General features: G+C 41.7%; 1 protein-coding gene across 1 annotated transcript; it reads left to right on the forward strand.

Moving 5' to 3' along the window:
- Window positions 1-4,936: 4,936 nt before the first annotated feature.
- LOC135558183 (cysteine-rich secretory protein LCCL domain-containing 1-like) lies at window positions 4,937-15,511 on the forward strand. The gene is made up of 15 exons (XM_064991918.1): window positions 4,937-5,148; window positions 5,628-5,937; window positions 7,487-7,605; window positions 7,991-8,123; window positions 8,222-8,337; window positions 8,500-8,600; window positions 8,706-8,864; window positions 8,990-9,050; window positions 12,927-12,993; window positions 13,699-13,829; window positions 14,007-14,050; window positions 14,130-14,202; window positions 14,421-14,490; window positions 14,586-14,719; window positions 14,969-15,511. The coding sequence occupies exons 2-15, from the start codon at window positions 5,680-5,682 to the stop codon at window positions 15,018-15,020; spliced, it is 1,518 nt and encodes a 505-aa protein (XP_064847990.1). The 5' UTR covers window positions 4,937-5,148; window positions 5,628-5,679; the 3' UTR covers window positions 15,021-15,511.
- The last annotated feature ends 1,115 nt before the right edge of the window (window positions 15,512-16,626 follow it).

Raw genomic sequence — 16,626 nt, forward strand, 5'->3', positions numbered from 1 at the left:
CCAGCAAAGCCACTACACTACACTACACAACACTAAACAATACATGAATTGCACTATAACGGTGACAAAACGGTGCCCACAAACTTTTGGGGCCTATATGAAGCTGTCCCAACAGCAGAGCATTCTTTTCAGCACCATGGAGTGAATCCTTACCACTGTTACACCTGGCTATCAGCGGAGCCTTGTCTGGCAGCGGAACAGTTCATTGAGCCTCATTTACTGCCTTTTTAAAAAACATAGCTGGCCTGCTTAAGTAAATTTGGTGTCTACTGACAATTCAAATGTACAAACTATGGCATAAGGGAACGATGAGCAGATGAGAGGTAATCCATAATTTTGATTAAAAATGAGAGAGCTAAGACAGATGTAGTCAATATAACTATTAGTTCAGCACTTTTGAAATGTACAGCGACAGAATTCCCGAACATGAGACGTTCTTACAGTATTCTCCCTGTACACTGTGATAGACAAATTACATATTTACCTGATTTGTTTGATATTAATAGTTAGCCATTACTACTTAACAAAACGGGGGATATTTCTGTCCTGTTAGTGTCTGTGTTTCTATGGTCTCCACTCTAGTTCCCTGCAGCTAATCTGGGCGTATATCACCAGAGATGGCTTGAGCTGACAAATGAGTTAAAGACTGCATTACAGATACAAGAATGTTTTACTAGAGATAGCTTAGGAGTAGAACAATCCCTCATTGTCTCAAAATCATCCTTGCACCTTGAAAACTAAGTCAGGGTGGGGTTAAAACAGCAACCCATGTGCAGATAAGACTGGGATGCCCCCAGAGTGGATTATGATGCTCCTTGGTCTGTATGAGGGGGTTGAACCAACCATGACTGAGCATTGTTAGTGTCAGCTATATATAGTACCCATTTGTGTAAAGGTTAGGTTACTCTGTCCAACACTCAAGGGTGGGGGGTCAAACCAGCCTCATTATTGCAATAGTTAATCGATGTTAAATAAGATGATTGTTTGAAGAAATGACCAAATCTCTCTGAGTACTGAATTTCCACGACAACACCAAGTCAGAACCATAGGATAAATAAAGGGGATAAACAGTGCATTCGGAAAGGATTCAGACGCCTTCACTTTTTCCTAATTTTGTTACGTTACAGCCTAATTCTAAAATTGATTAAATGATTTTTTTCCTCTCATCAATCTACACACAATAACCAATAATGACAAAGTACAAACAGGTTTAAGAAATGTTTGCTAATTTATAAAAAATAAAGGCTGAAATATTCCATTTAGTATTCAGACCCTTTACTCAGTACTTTGTTGAAGCATCATTGGCAGCGATTACAGCCTTGATTCTTCTTTAATATGATGCTCCAAGCTTGGCACACCTGTATTTGGGGAGTTTCTCCTATTTTGCTCTGCAGATCCTCTCAAGCTCTGTCAAGTTGGATGGGGAGCATCACTGCACAGGTATTTTCAGGTCTCTCCAGAGATGTTTGATTGGGTTCAAGTCTGGGCTCTGGCTGTGCAACTCAAGGACATTCAGAGTCTTGTCCCCAAGTCACTGCTGCGTTGTCTTGGCTGTGTACTTAGGGTCATTGTCCTGTTGGAAGGTGAACCTTCCCTCCAGTCTGAGGTCCTGAGCGCTCTGGAGCAGGGTTTCATCAAGGATCTCTCTTTACTTTGCACCATTCATTTTTCCCTTTATTCTGACTAGTCTCCCAGTCCCTGCCGCTGAAAACATCCCCACGGCATGATTCTGCAACCACCATGCTTCACCGTATGGATGGTGCCAGGTTTCCTCCATATGTTGCGTTTGGCATTCAGGCCAAGGAGTTCAATCTTCGTTTCATCAGACCTGTTTCTCATGGTCTGAGAGTCTTAAGGGGCCTTTTGGCAAACTCCAAGCGGCTTGTCATGTGCCTTTTACTAAGGAGTGGCTTCTGTCTGGCCACTCTACCATAGAGGCCTGATTGGTGGAGTGCTGCAGAGATAGTCATCCTTCTGGAAGTTTCTCCCATCTCTTCAGAGGAACTCTGGAGCTCTGTCAGCTCCCTGACCAAGGCCCTTCTCCCCCGATTGGTCAGTTTGGCCGGGCGGCCAGCTCTAGGATGAGTCTTGGTGGTTCCAAACTTCTTCCTTTTCAGAATGATGGAGGCCACTGTGTTCTTGGGGACCTTCAATGCTGCAGATATTTTTGGTACTCTTCTGTCTCGACACAATCCTGTCTCGGAGCTCTACGGACAATTCCTTCGAGCTCATGGCTTCATTTTTGCTCTGACATGCACTATCTATTGTGGGACCTTATATAGACATATCATGTCCAATCAATTGAATTTACCACAGGTGGACTCCAATCAAGTTGTAGAAACCTCTCAATGATGATCAATGGAAACAGGATGCACCTGAGCTCAATTTCGAGTCTCATAGCAAAGGGTCTGAATACTTAAGTACATTTAAAAAATATATATTTAACGAGGCAAGTCAGTTAAGAACAAATTCTTATTTACAATGACGGCCTATACTGGCCAAACCTGGATGACAATGGGCCAATTGTGTGCCGCCCTATGGGACTCCCAATTACGGCCGGTTGTGATACAGCCTGGATTTGAACCAGGGTGTCTGTAGTGACGCCTCTAGCACTGGGATGACACGCCTTAGGCCACTGCGCCACTTGGGAGCCCAAATAAGGTATTTCTGTTTTTATTTGTCATACATTTAAAAAAATAATAATAATAATAACTTTTTTGGCTCTTGCTCAGTTGTGCACCGGGGCCTCCCACTCCTCTTTCTATTCTGGTTGAAGCCAGTTTTCACTGTTCTGTGAAGGGAGTAGTACACAGCATTGTATGAGATCTTCAGTTTCTTGGCAATTTCTCTCATGGAATAGCCTTAATTTCTCAGAACAAGAATAGACTGACGAGTTTCAGAACAGTTAGTTTCTAGCCATTTTGAGCCTGTAATCGAACCCACAAATGCTGATGCTCCAGATACACAACTAGTCTAAAGAAGGACAGATTTATTGCTTCTTTAATTAATCAGCACAACAGCTTTCAGCTGTGCTAACATAATTGCAAAAGGGTTTTCTAATGATCAATTAACCTTTTAAAATTATAAACTTGGATTAGCTAGCACGACGTGCCATTGGAACACAGGAGTGATGGTGGCTGATAATGGGCCTCTGTACGCCTATGTAGATATTCAATAAAAACCCTTACGTTTCCAGCTACAATAGTCATTTACAACATTAGCAATGTCTACACTGTATTCTGTTAAATTTATGTTATTTTAACGGAGAATTCTTCTTCTTCTTTTCTCTTCTTTCAAAAACAGACATTTCTAAGTGACCCCAAACTTTTAAATGGCAATGTATGTTTTGAAAGTTGTCCAGAACATTGATAACATGTACTTTACCTACAGGATGCAACATATTTTTACACCATTGAATTCCATTTAATTTTGTGTCCATATAATTGCTATTGCCTTTTACAAATGTTACAGAATAAAGACTGGTATATACTGTAACTGAGTGTATAAGAATCGTGAACTTGATTTCTTGCTAGAGAAAGTGATTGGGAAGTCCAAATGCATGAGCAGAGATTTTAGCAGCAGTTGTAGTGAGGGAAAAAAACACCAGAGGGCGAGCCTGACAAAGTAAACTCATTCCTTTGTGAATATTCAACTATGTCCCGATTTGAAGACTGGTTATAACATACATTTTGCAAATAAGTAAGTCCTATAAAGACACAGAATGAAAGGAATACCAGGGGAAACAACATAGGATAAAGTTACTTTGACACAATGGCGACTACCTGCTGAAATGTTTTGTACACTGCTAAATATGATGAAAAAGTATGTCCCTGGTCAACCTCATCACAGATCATTTGTTTAGGCCCAGCCATAAGCCAATTATCTCTTGGACCTGTTCGGTTCCACACTGACTTGGAGTCTTGCAGTGCTAGAACCTACTTGACCCCTAGCATGGGAGTGTCTGCCTTTCTACTATAAATCACTGAACAGGACTATCAATGCGATTTCATTCCCCCTAGTAGGCAACTTTAAATTGGCAGAGGTACTCAGGCACCCAAAATGTCTTTGCTTGTATAAGTTTCCCCATCAATGTAGTCACCTGGAAGCAACCATGGCACTGTACAGCAACTTGTTACCTCTGTTAGATGGGCACTGGCTTCATTTCTTCCAGCTGAGTTTACATTTCTCGGTGATGTGAGTTGATTCCTCTAGAAGTCTTAGTAGGAATGCAGGGTTGAAGTCAGCATGACCTAAGGTTCTGAGAATCTGATCCCCAGGAATGCACTCATAAAGCAGGGAGCAAAGCTTGTCCTCTCCATAGAGGATGCCAGCTTTCTCCTGTGAAAATGCTCATTATACCCATCCGAGAAAAATAACTTGTGTCTGGAACTTGGGTTGATGCTGACTGAAGTGTAAAAAGCCTTATCAGTTTTGATGATTTTGAACACAGTTGATTTGATCTGCAGAGCTCAGTGGGGTCATGCTCCATAAAATGGCAGGGAGTAGGCCTGCAGGAGGAGAACAAGGACAGTGCAAAACTTTTCTTAGTGTCATGGATGCAGGCACAAAGCTATTGAGGCTTGCAATAACATAGCCAGTGATTTTGGGGGGGGGGGAAATCTGCTTGAACAATACAATAATGGATCATTCAGCGAAAAAGACTGAATTAAACTCACAGTAAATGTTATAATTGAAAAAAATCACATCTTAAAAGAAAACATAAAATACAGAAATACTATTCTAAAGAAATACTGAATTTACATATGAGTGGGCTGTCATTGTCCAAAGTTTACCTTGCAGTCACTTTGAGTGGGATGGCTGGAATCAGAACCAGAGTCTTTAAATAGTTCAACCTGCGAACGCTCTGGAGGAGGCGTGGTCTGCCGCGTAACTTATTGCAAAATCCAAATTTGGCATATAAATGCAGGGAGCGCTCGTATTTGAGCTATAATACAGGTAACTCTCTCGACTTTTTGTTGGATGTATGATACTTTACCCGTACGAACGTTTTGGCTCCTGTTATGAGAGATGTCATAAATCTTATTATGTATGAAGAGTAGCTTTCATTCGGCTGCAATAAAACTTTTGGAGTTGGACATTGTTTCCTGAGGATAGTTGACCAGAGTAAACAACAGTGTTCGGTAAAAGGTAAATCATTTGTAAATGTTATATTCGTCATTGGGATAACGAAAATACTGTTTTGTATTATAACAGGAATAGCCTGTCTAGGCAGACTTGTTGCCTCCAACAATGTATCAACGCTACTACGGTGGTTCGGGTTTACTAGATTATAACAGGATCAGATGAGATTTACCTTGTCAGCCTGTGAGAGAATTTCACATGCAATATGCATGGTCATGAAATATTGCATGTGCTTGGCAAAAACGTACATGTTTTCCTTGTGAGAAATTGTGCGAACAGTTCAATTGACCTACTATCATGCACTTAAAATACACCAAATATATATGTACAGTATCAGTTCTAGTTCTAGTGTATGATATCCATGTGCCAAAGATGTGATAAATCATCAGTACTCACATTCAAGTGAATGTATTAATCAATAACAAATAGTATACAATGGATTACAGATCTCTGAATGCTTGTATTTTATTTTGTCTCTTGTTTAGCCAACAGAATACAGATTTTTGTATTGGAGGCTTGAGAGGCTGATCAGTCATCATGAAGTGTGGAACTCAGGACTGGCTACGAGGGTTTGGGCTGCTATTCTTTGTGCAAACAGTACTTTCTATGGTGATCCCTAACTCTACTCACCTGGAGTTGTTACTGGAGAAGTATATGAACAAAGATGATGAGTGGTGGGTGTCCAAACAGCGAGGGAAGAGAGCCATCACTGAGGGTGATATGCACCTCATACTTGATTTGCACAACAACCTGAGAGGTCAAGTTTATCCTCAAGCTTCAAATATGGAATATATGGTAAGCTAAACCAGGACCTGCTGTGTCTGCATCACACATTTCTGTTATATTTAGGTCATCCTAAGATGAACTGAAGGCAATTGGAATTTGACTTGCCCATACTGGAGAACGTAGAAAGAGATTGTACAGTACTACAGATTGAAGCAAGTGTTAGTTAGTTATTTTGCACTGATACTTAATCTTAGCTAATGATACTTGCTCAACGACTCAAGACATCTAGGCTTGAGAATCTGGAACATTTTCAAACCAATTCAACCATCCATGGGGTTCAGCAGAGCACATCTGCAAAGTCAGGGCCAACTCAGAGGTTTCACACCAAGTTCTGGCAGCACAGAGTGCTCAAATAGATCAAAACCTAAAAACAAGCCTGACCGACTGCCAAGCAATAGAGCTAGTGTGTTACTGGCCCTGCCAAACCTCAAGCTCTGCCCCCTGCCTTGGTAACCGGCCAGCTCTCACCTCCGCTGTTATCGTGCACTCTGCCTCAACCATTTCAACTCACATCTTCAAATATTAGTGTCTTTCTTTGCATTTCATTTGGCAACAAAGCTGGATCTGTGTTGATTCAAACGTGTAACAGTTGAGCATCATCCTTTGAAGTATGGTGGTTAATTTGGACGATTTCCCATGCATAAATGGAGATTTGTATCCTGTGTGGATACACTGTGGTCCTGTGTGGCTCAGTTGTTCGAGCATGGCGTCTGCGCTGCCAGGGTGGTCAGTTCGATTCCCAGGACCACCCATATGTAAAATATATGCACGCATGACTGTCAGTCGCTTTGAATAAAAGTGTCTGCTGAATGGCATATAGTATTGCAGGCCTATGGTATGTCCATTGCAGTCAAGCATGTCCATTGCAGTCAAGCATGTCCATTGGCCTCAAGCCTGTTGCTTTAACCCTAAGCAGTGCAGAATGCAGATATCACTAATGTAATGTTCTACACATGGAAGACATTAGGGCTGTACAGGGCAGCTGGCTGGCACATTTTTCAATTAACCTTGATGGGTGTTAGTGCAGTTAAACAGCAGAACAGCAGCACACTCCGCCTATTCTTCTAATGGACAATTTTACTACAACTTTGCTGAAATGTTAGAATTCCTCAAGTCATATCTATGTAGTTCTTTGTAAGAAACAAGTGGTGCACAAATAGATGATAGCTTTTAACTTCACTTGACCCGTTTGTTTATAAGATCTCGATCATGTAGGTTGTTGCACTTTAGTGCAGACCCACTGGGCACACACTGATTGAATCAACGTTGTTTCCACGTCATTTCAATGAAATGATGTGGAACCAACGTAGAATAGACATTGAATTGACATCTGTGCCCAGTGGAGACTTGAGACAAAGAGACCAGTAATACTAAAAATGCCATCAGGGCCCCCAAAACACTTTCTGTGAAGAATGTTAGAATTTGTATTTTCCTTTTTTTTTATCAAGAGTTTTGTCTTTCAAGAGTAATACTAATACAAGCTGTCTTAAGTGTATGTGATGTGCCTGCAGATATGTCTTTATCTTATCAGAATAACTCTGACTTTGGCATTTCAAAGGTTTGGGATACAGATCTGGAGAGGAGTGCCGAGCACTGGGCACACACCTGCCTGTGGGAGCATGGACCACAACACATGCTAACCCAGATTGGACAAAACCTGGGTGCCCACTGGGGAAGGTCAGTATAGTATCTGGAGAGATGACCAGATTGATTATATGCATTATGTCATTATACATTTATACTGTATGCCCTTTTCCTAACATGTAAACTCATGAGGCAACCAATGTGTGATTAGACTGTACAGTGAGTACTGATACTGTATAATGCTGTGGGTTGTGTCTAGTTTAGGGTTTCCCAAACTCGGTCCCAGGGCCTCCCATGGGTGCATATTTAGTTTTTTTGCCCTAGCACTACACAGCTGATTTTAAAATAATCAACTCATCATCAAGCTTTGATTATTTGAATCCACTGTGTAGTACTAGGGCAAAAAAAACTAAACATGCAACCCTGCGAGATTGGGAAACCCTAGTTATTTAAATAGTTTAGTTTCTACTTTCCTCAGAGACCGACCACCAACATTTCACGTCCAGGCCTGGTATGATGAAGTGAGAGACTACAGCTATCCCTATCCACAGGAGTGTAACCCACACTGCCCCTTCAGATGCTCTGGTCCTGTCTGCACTCACTACACACAGGTAAGAGTTTCTTATAACAATATCATAAAACCTTACTTAAGGTCAGAGAAGTCTGAGAGGACTACTAACTGAAGGTAGCTACTTTGTTGTCTTTGCAGATGGTTTGGGCAACAAGCAGCCATATTGGATGTGCTATTAATATATGCTACAACATGAATGTGTGGGGCATGATTTGGACTAAAGCTGTGTACTTGGTTTGCAACTACTCACCGCCGTAAGTTTGAAAGGTTTTTTAATTGTTTTTATGTCCCCCCCCCCAAAAAAATCATTAAGTTCAGATTCTTATTTTCAACTGCTGTATGTAATGTAGTGTATGGGAACTGGGAAGGATTGGGTCAAAAGGTTCAGTGTGTTTTATGATGTCATTTGTGTGCAGGGGAAACTGGTGGGGGCATGCCCCATACAAACATGGCAGCCCGTGCTCTGCCTGTCCGCCCAGCTACGGTGGAGGCTGTAAGGATAATCTCTGCTATACAGGTCGGCTGCTTTCAGGAAAAAGTTGTGCCATAACAAATTGGTTGCTTTTATACATTTTGTTTTGCAGACTATATTACATGTGATGTGATACTTGTTCTTCTTCAGAGAACGGAGTAGATCGACGTCCTGCCCCTGAACTAGAGGAGACAAACTACATTGAGCCAGAGCCGAGGGCCCAAGAGCCAAGGTCGAGACCGCAACCCCCAATACCATCACCCAATGACAACATGGAGAGGAATGAGGTGGTCAGCACAGTGCAAATGTGTAAGAATTTATCACAAATTTGACACTGTTTCTAATACACAATGTCATTATACAGTCGGATAAAAGTCTATATTTTGTACCACTGTCAGAAGGTCTAAGTGAAATTGTTTTTCTTATTTTCAAAGGTCAACAGATTGATTGTGAGACAAAGCTGCGTGATCGTTGTAAAGAAACCACTTGTAATAGGTAGGCCTAAGTTGTTCCTAAAGTGGATGTTGTCACTTACCTAGGTTTACAAATCAAATCTTATTTGTCACATGCGCCAAATACAACATGTGTAGACCTCACAGTGAAACGCTTACTTACAAGCCCTTAACCAACAATGCTGGTTTTTTTGTAAAAATTAAATGTCACCTTTTTTTAAAGAAAATACCCCTCAAAAAAGTAAGAGATAAAAGTAACAAATAATTAAAGAGCAGCAGTAAAATAACAATAGCGAGGCTATATACAGGGGGTACCAGTACAGAGTCGATATGCGGGGTACCGGTATTGAGGTAATATGTACATGTAGGTAGAGTTATTAAAGTGACTATTCATAGATGATAACAGAGAGTAGCAGCAATGTAGAAATGGGGGGGTGGGGGGGCAATGCAGATAGTCTGGGTAGCCATTTGATTAGATATTCAGGAGTCTTATGGCTTGGGGGGTAGAAGCTGTTTAGAAGCCTATTGGACCTAGATTTGGCGCTCCGGTACTGCTTTGCGTGCGGTAGCAGAGAGAACAGTATATGACTAGGGTGACTGGAGTCTTTGAGAAATTTTAGGGCCCTGCCTCTGACACCGCCCGGTATAGAGGTCCTGGGTGGCAGGAATCTTTGCCCCGGTGACATACTGGGCCCTATGCATTACCCTCTGTAGTGCCCTGTGGTCAGAGGCTGAGCAGTTGCCATACCAGGCAGTGATGCAACCCGTCAGGATGCTCTCGATGGTGCAGCTGTAGAACCTTTTGAGGAACCATGCCAAATCTTTTCAGTCTCCTGAGGGGGAATTGGTTTTGGCGTGCCCTCTTCACGACTGTCTTGGTGTGCTTGGACCATGTTTGTTTCTTGGTGATATGGACGCCAAGGACCTTGAAGCTCACAATCTGCTCCACCACAGCCCCATCGATGAGAACGGGGGTGTGCTCGGTCCTCCTTTTCCTGTAGTCCACAATCAACTCCTTTGTCTTGATCACGTTGAGGGAGAGGTTGTTGTCCTTGCACCACATGGTCAGGTCTCTGACCACCTCCCTATAGGCTGTCTCATCATTGTCTGTGATCAGGCCTACCACTGTTGTCATCGGCAAACTTAATGATGTTGTTTGAGTTGTGCCTGGCCGTGCAGTCATGAGTGAACAGGGAGTGCAGGAGGGGACTGAGCACACACCCCTGAATGGCCCTCATGTTGAGGATCAGCATGGCGGATGTGTTGTTACCTACCCTTACCACCTGGGAGCGGCCCATCAGGAAGTCCAGGATCCAGCTGCAGAGGGAGGTGTTTAGTCCCAGGGTCCTTAGCTTAGTGATGACCTTTGAGGGCACTATGATGTTGAACGCTGAGCTGTAGTCAATGAATAGCATTCTCACATAGGTGGTCCTTTTGTCTAGGTGCGGAGTGCAATAGAGATTGCATCATCTGTGGATCTGTTGGGGCGGTATCCAAATTGGAGTGAGTCTAGGGTTTCTGGGATAATGGTGTTGATGTGAGCCATGACCAACCTTTCAAAGCACTTCATGGCTACAGACGTGAGTGCTATGGGCCGGTAGTCATTTAGGCAGGTTACCTTAGTGCTCCTGGGCACAGGGACTATGGTGGTCTGCTTGAAACAACATGTTGGTATTACAGACTCAGACAGGGAGTGTTTGAAAATGTCCGTGAAGACATTGCCAGTTGGTCAGAGCATGCTCTCATGCATGTTTCACTGTTACTTGCTTCGACGCGAGCCTAGAAGTTATTTAGCTCGTCTGGTAGGCTCGTGTCACTTTGCAGTTCTCGGCTGTGCTTCCCTTTGTAGTCTGTAATAGTTTGCAAGCCCTGCCACATCTGACAAGCATCGGAGCCATTTTAGAACAATTCGATCTTCGTCCTGTATTGATGCTTTGCCTGTTTTATGGTTCATTGGAGGGCATAGCGGGATTTCTTTTAAGCTTCAGGGTTATAGTCCCGCTCCTTGAAAGCGGCAGCTTTACCCTTTAGCTCAGGGCGGATTTTGCCTATAATCCATGGCTTCTGGTTGGGGTATGTACACACAGTCACTGTGGGGACGGCGTCATTGATGCACAGTGACTCATGTGGTATACTCCTCAATTCCATCGGAAGAATCCCGGAACATATTCCAGTCTGTGCCTTCACAAACAGTCCTGTAGCTTAGCATCTGCTTCATGGTGCTGTTTTAAATTTTTGCTTGTAAGCAGGAATCAGGAGGATATAATTATGGTCAGATTTGCCAAATAGAGGGCAAGGGAGAGCTTTGTACGCGTTTCTGTGTGCAAGGGGGGGTCGTCAATGTTTTGTTGCCAAACTGGTGGCAAAGTTAATAGTTGGGAGTCCTATCAGAGCCATAGATGACGCAATCTCTATTGCACTCCACACTGCCCACACCCACCTGGACAAAAGAAATAGATTTGTGAGAATGCTTTTCATTGACTACAGCTCAGCATTCATCACTGTAGTCCCCTCTAAGATAATCACTGAGCTCAGGACCCTGGGACTGAACACCTCCCTCTGCAACTGGATAATGAACTTCCTGACGGGCCGCCTGAGGGGGCAAGGGTAGGCAACAACACATCTGCTACGCTGACCATCAACACGGGGGCCCCTCAGGGGTGTGTGCTTAGTCTCCTCTTTTTCTTTTTTTTCTTTTTTTTTTACTCCCTGTTCACACACAACTGTGTGGCGGTGCATGACTCCAACACCATCATTACATTTTCTGATGAAGCAACAGTGGTAAGACTGTTCACCGACAACAATGAGGCAGCCTATAGGCAGGAGGTCAAAGACCTGGCAGTGTGGTGCCAGAACAACAACCAATCCCTCAACATCAGCAAGACAAAGGAGCTGATCGTGGAATATAGGAAATGGAGGAGCGAGCACACCCCTGTCCACATTGATGGGGCTGTAATAGAGCAGGTTAAGAGCTTCAAGTTCCTCAGTGTCCACATTACTAAGAAATTAACATGGTCCACACCCACACAGTTATGAAGATTGCACGCAGCACCTCATCCCCCTCAGGAGGCTGAAAAGATTTGTCATGAGCCCTCAGATCCTCAAAAAGTACCATTGAGAGCATCTTCACTGGCTGCATCACCGCTTGGTAAGGCAAGTGCAAGGTACCCGAACGCAAGGCGCTACAGAAGGTCCACACCTGGCCCAGTACATCACTGCGGCCGAGCTCACTGCCCTCCAGAACCTCTATACCAGGCGGTGTCAGAGGAAGGCCCAAAATATTGTCAAAGACTCTAGCCACCCAAACCATAGCCTGTTCTCTCTGCTACTGCATGGCAAGTGGTACCAGTGAACCAAGTCTGGAAACAATAGGACTCTGAACACTTTAACCCTACCTATATGTACATAGCTACCTCAATTACCTCATACCCCTGCACATCGACTCAGTACTGTTACTCCCTGTATACAGCCATGTTTTTTTTATTCATTATTCACTGTGTATTTATTCCTCGTCACTATTTCTGTTTAAATGTTTTCTTTAACTGTGCATTTTTGAAAAAGGAAGTAAGCATTTCACTGTTAGTCTACACCTGTTGTTTACGAAGCATGTGGCAAATAACTTTTGATTTGCAGAGTTAATTGAAAATAATGCCATTGTTGATTTGATTTTTGTTACGTTAATTAGGGTATTTTATCTTGAACCATATGGTCTATCAAGTAGAAACTCATGGACAATATGGATACAGATATTTAAAAAAATACATTTATGGATACATTTTATTTATTTATTCTAGTATAAATTGCCAAAGTTACTATAGCTTGCCATGGAATACCTTTTTAATTACCCTACACTTAACCATTCTCACTCATTTCTCTGAATGGGTCAAAACTGAGTTTGAAATGTTATTTCTTCCTACAGGTACGAGTGTCCTCCTGGATGCTTGTCCAGCCCAGGAAAAGTCATAGGGACTGCGTATTATGATATGGTACGAACAGAAAACACTATCTATTACTTTTATAAATGCATTCCAACTGCATGAGTTGTGGGATACTAGATATAAAATAACGGTACAACTTCAGTCATTTTATTGATGTATTTTTATTATCTAATTAAAATAATTAGGGAAAGCCAAAACCTTCCCTCTTTAGGGCTCCTAAGTGGCGCAGCGGTCTAAGGCACTGCATCTCAGTGTAAGAGGTGTCACTACAGTCCCTGGTACAAATCCAGGCTGTATCAAATCCGGCTGTGACTGGGAGTCCCATAGGGCGGCGTACAATTGGCCCAGTGTCATCCAGGTTTGGCTGGGGTAGGCCATCATTGTAAATAAGAAGTTGTTCTTAACGGACTTGCCTTTTTAAATAAAGGTTACATGAGCTATGCAATTGAGTTTGTACTACATCAAACATCTGGGTCCTGTCCCCTAATCTTTAGAACGGGCTCATAGATTTTGTGAAAACAGTCATTTAAGATGTATATGAAATTATATTTGTGTTTGTAGATGAATTTACTTCTGCCAGATGCCTTTTTATTCTTTTTTTTATTGCGCTGAAGACCATTGGGCTGCATTTTTGCCCATTGATGACCATTCAAAAAGCTTACAAAAGTTCAAAAACTACAAGTCTACTTCCTGGAAATTGCCATGTCCCTTTCATAGCATATAAAGAGTAGTGAAACATGTTTCATTTTTCAGCAATCAAGTGTTTGTGGAGCTGGTTTACATGCTGGAGTAATAGACAACGATGGAGGCTGGCTGGATGTTACAAGACAAGGAAGAATACCACATTTCACAAAGTCATACAAAAATGGAATTCAGTCTCTTGGGTGAGTTAATTTTACACAGCTTTGTCTCAAATGGCACTCAATTCTGTATGTAGTGCACTACTTTTGACCAGGGCCCATAGGGAATTTGATGCCATTTGGGATGCAACTTCACTATTATGTTTGTTTATAATAAAAGCAGCAAGTCACGTTTTCACACCAAATTATTCAAATTTACAGGATGAACAGGAGTGCAAATGCTTTCAAAGTATTCTCTGTACCAGGTATGTCTGATCTAGTTTCACCTTTGTCTCAATAATGCATGTATTTTTCAAATGACATTGTGGCATCTTTGCTTCTCAGTAAAAGCAGTACCGTGTGGGACCACTGTTGCACGGTTCTGTCCCTACAAAAGACCTGCACGGCACTGTCCAAGGTAAAGAAAGAGTTCACTCTAAAAAACCAAACGTGATACTCTTCTTCTGTACAGTTGATTGGTTTGGATAGGTATAGACTACATCTGCATTGCTTGCTGTTTGGGGTTTTAGGCTGGGTTTCTTTACAGCACTTTGTGACATCAGCTGATGTAAGAAGGGCTTTATAAATACATTTGATGGATTGACTACTGTGATCGTGGCAATTTTCCTTCACCAGGTTGTATTGTCCCCGCAATTGTCTGCATGAGACCCGTGCCAGAGTCATTGGAACACAATATTATTCGGATGTAAGTCTGTCTGACAATGGCCTTCTATACAGATTATATTTCTCTCCATAGAACTGACGTTTGTGCTATGCTAATCTACCTTGTTTTTTGTATAGAAATCCAGTATATGTCGAGCAGCCATCCATGCTGGTGTAATTCAGAATGACTCAGGAGGCTACCTGGATGTGCAACCCGTGGACAAGAGGAGACAGTACAGCGGTAGCTATCAGAATGGGATCTCTTCAGAAAGGTAAGGGATTTGGATAAGGGAAATACAGGTCAATTGTGGGGTTTTTACTTTGTTCCAAATGCTTTTGGATGTATAATGGCTAGGGACCAGGAGTTTTTCCTGGTCAGCTTTTGTGATCAGAATAAACTCCTTCACTTTGCTGATACAGTATGTAGATGTAGACTAGTATCAGTGTCATATACCTTGGCTTGACGGTGTAAACTGTTCTTAGCTGAACCAAACTAACACCAGTGTTCATTCTCCCCCCAGCCTACAGAATCCCTCAGGTGGCAAAGCATTCAGAGTATTTGCAGTCATTTGAATTCACATTGCAAGGACACTGGCAATGAAAAAGAGCACTTGTCATTTCACGGCCAGTAATCAGATTAGTTGTGGTTTCCTTCTCTTGCCAAGCTGCACAACCTATAAAAGATATACATTTAAACAGTGTATCTTTAAGCTTGTTTATTTGATGTATATAATATGTTGTAAATAAGTTGAATGTAAAAAAAAAAAAATAATCAAAAAGATATTTGTATCAGAACAGAAAAATATATACAGTATTGAGCATGCATACTAAATGTTTTCATTCTATGATATTTAAAATGTATTGTTGTTATTTTATTTTGTATGCATATTTTTTTAAACTATTACGTTTTGATGGCTGTTGTATTTTTCATGATGCAAAATATATAGTATAGTCTTTATTCATAGATTTTTACAGTTCAAGCCTGGCTGGCCAGGAGTGTGTCAGAAAATGTCAGCCTGAACCGAAAAGGGTGAGACAGCCGAAATATGCATTATTTATTTACATTTATGAATAAATCAATGGTCAATTCTGAAAAGAGCATTCATTCATTCAAGAAGGGCTTTATAAATAAATGTGATTGATTCATGTCTTTTTGCTGAACATTCAGTATAGCCATTCAAGAACACTTTAAATATCAGTTCTCCATTGATTGCTGCTGTTCATAATACAGTAGTGTATAAAGCGCTACCTGACGTTGTTAGAAAAACTTTGTCCTATCACTGTCAATGTTCTGGAAAATACTGCTATTCTGTGATGGATGGCCAAGAGGGTACTTTCTTACTGTCCTGGATCAACATTTGTTTGTAAAGGCATTACTAATCTTCAGGGTATTCAGGAGTAAAGCTTTTTGTATTTCTATGCTCTAGAATGCCCTTCAAGGCAATCAGAAAGGAGTATTCAACAATTATACAACTGTTACACATGTTTAAGGTTGCAAAATGTCAAATTCCCATGTTTTCCGGAAATCCAGGTTGGAGGATTCTCGGGAATCCTCAAACCAGGGAATTTATTTGAAAGTTCCTGGAATTTTGCAACCCTACACATGTTCGTCTATCCACAGAATTCAGGCACTCATTCAATATTTCAAAAACAATATTTGCAGAAATCTTTTCCAGGCAGGAGCAGTAAAGAATGAAAGCTGAGCAAGCCCTTATGTTAAACTACTTGGGCCCACTGGCTGTGTGCTAGGGAGAGCAGACAAAGAGTAACTTTGTGTGTGTTGATCTCAATCTCACTTCCTGGGATGCATATCCTCCATGCCTGCCACAAATGTGGTCAATCCCAGCTGAAAGGTCTCTGTCAGTCACCCTTACTTACCCTAATGTAAACATACCCTCTGTGGGATGCTTTATGTAAGTGGTTGAGATTTAGAAACAAGTTCAAATTCAGTATATTTTCCTCAATAGTTTAGTCTGAAAGGAATTTGCTTCGGATAAGGCATTTTAACTAATGCTGGTCAGCTAATGCTGCTGACTAACCTATGGTCAGTCAACATACAAAGAGATAGTTGAATATTATAGTTCTTAGTGGTACAGACAAACTTAAATATGGAACAGAGACAGGGGAATCTAACATGAGACAGATTGACCTTTATCCATAAAATTATTTATTTTGAAAT

This window comes from Oncorhynchus masou, chromosome 17, assembly GCF_036934945.1.
Source record: "Oncorhynchus masou masou isolate Uvic2021 chromosome 17, UVic_Omas_1.1, whole genome shotgun sequence".
Classification (NCBI taxonomy): Eukaryota; Metazoa; Chordata; class Actinopteri; order Salmoniformes; family Salmonidae; genus Oncorhynchus; species Oncorhynchus masou.

What these genes read in the sequence shown, in the direction of transcription:
- LOC135558183 (XM_064991918.1), top strand. Translation starts at nt 5,680, where the DNA reads ATGAAGTGTGGAACTCAGGACTGGCTACGAGGGTTTGGGCTGCTATTC. An exon ending in AAAGAAACCACTTGTAATAG is followed by an intron (nt 9,051 to 12,926) that starts GTAGGCCTAAGT and finishes TTCTTCCTACAG; the next exon opens with GTACGAGTGTCCTCCTGGAT. An exon ending in CAAAGTATTCTCTGTACCAG is followed by an intron (nt 14,051 to 14,129) that starts GTATGTCTGATC and finishes TTTGCTTCTCAG; the next exon opens with TAAAAGCAGTACCGTGTGGG.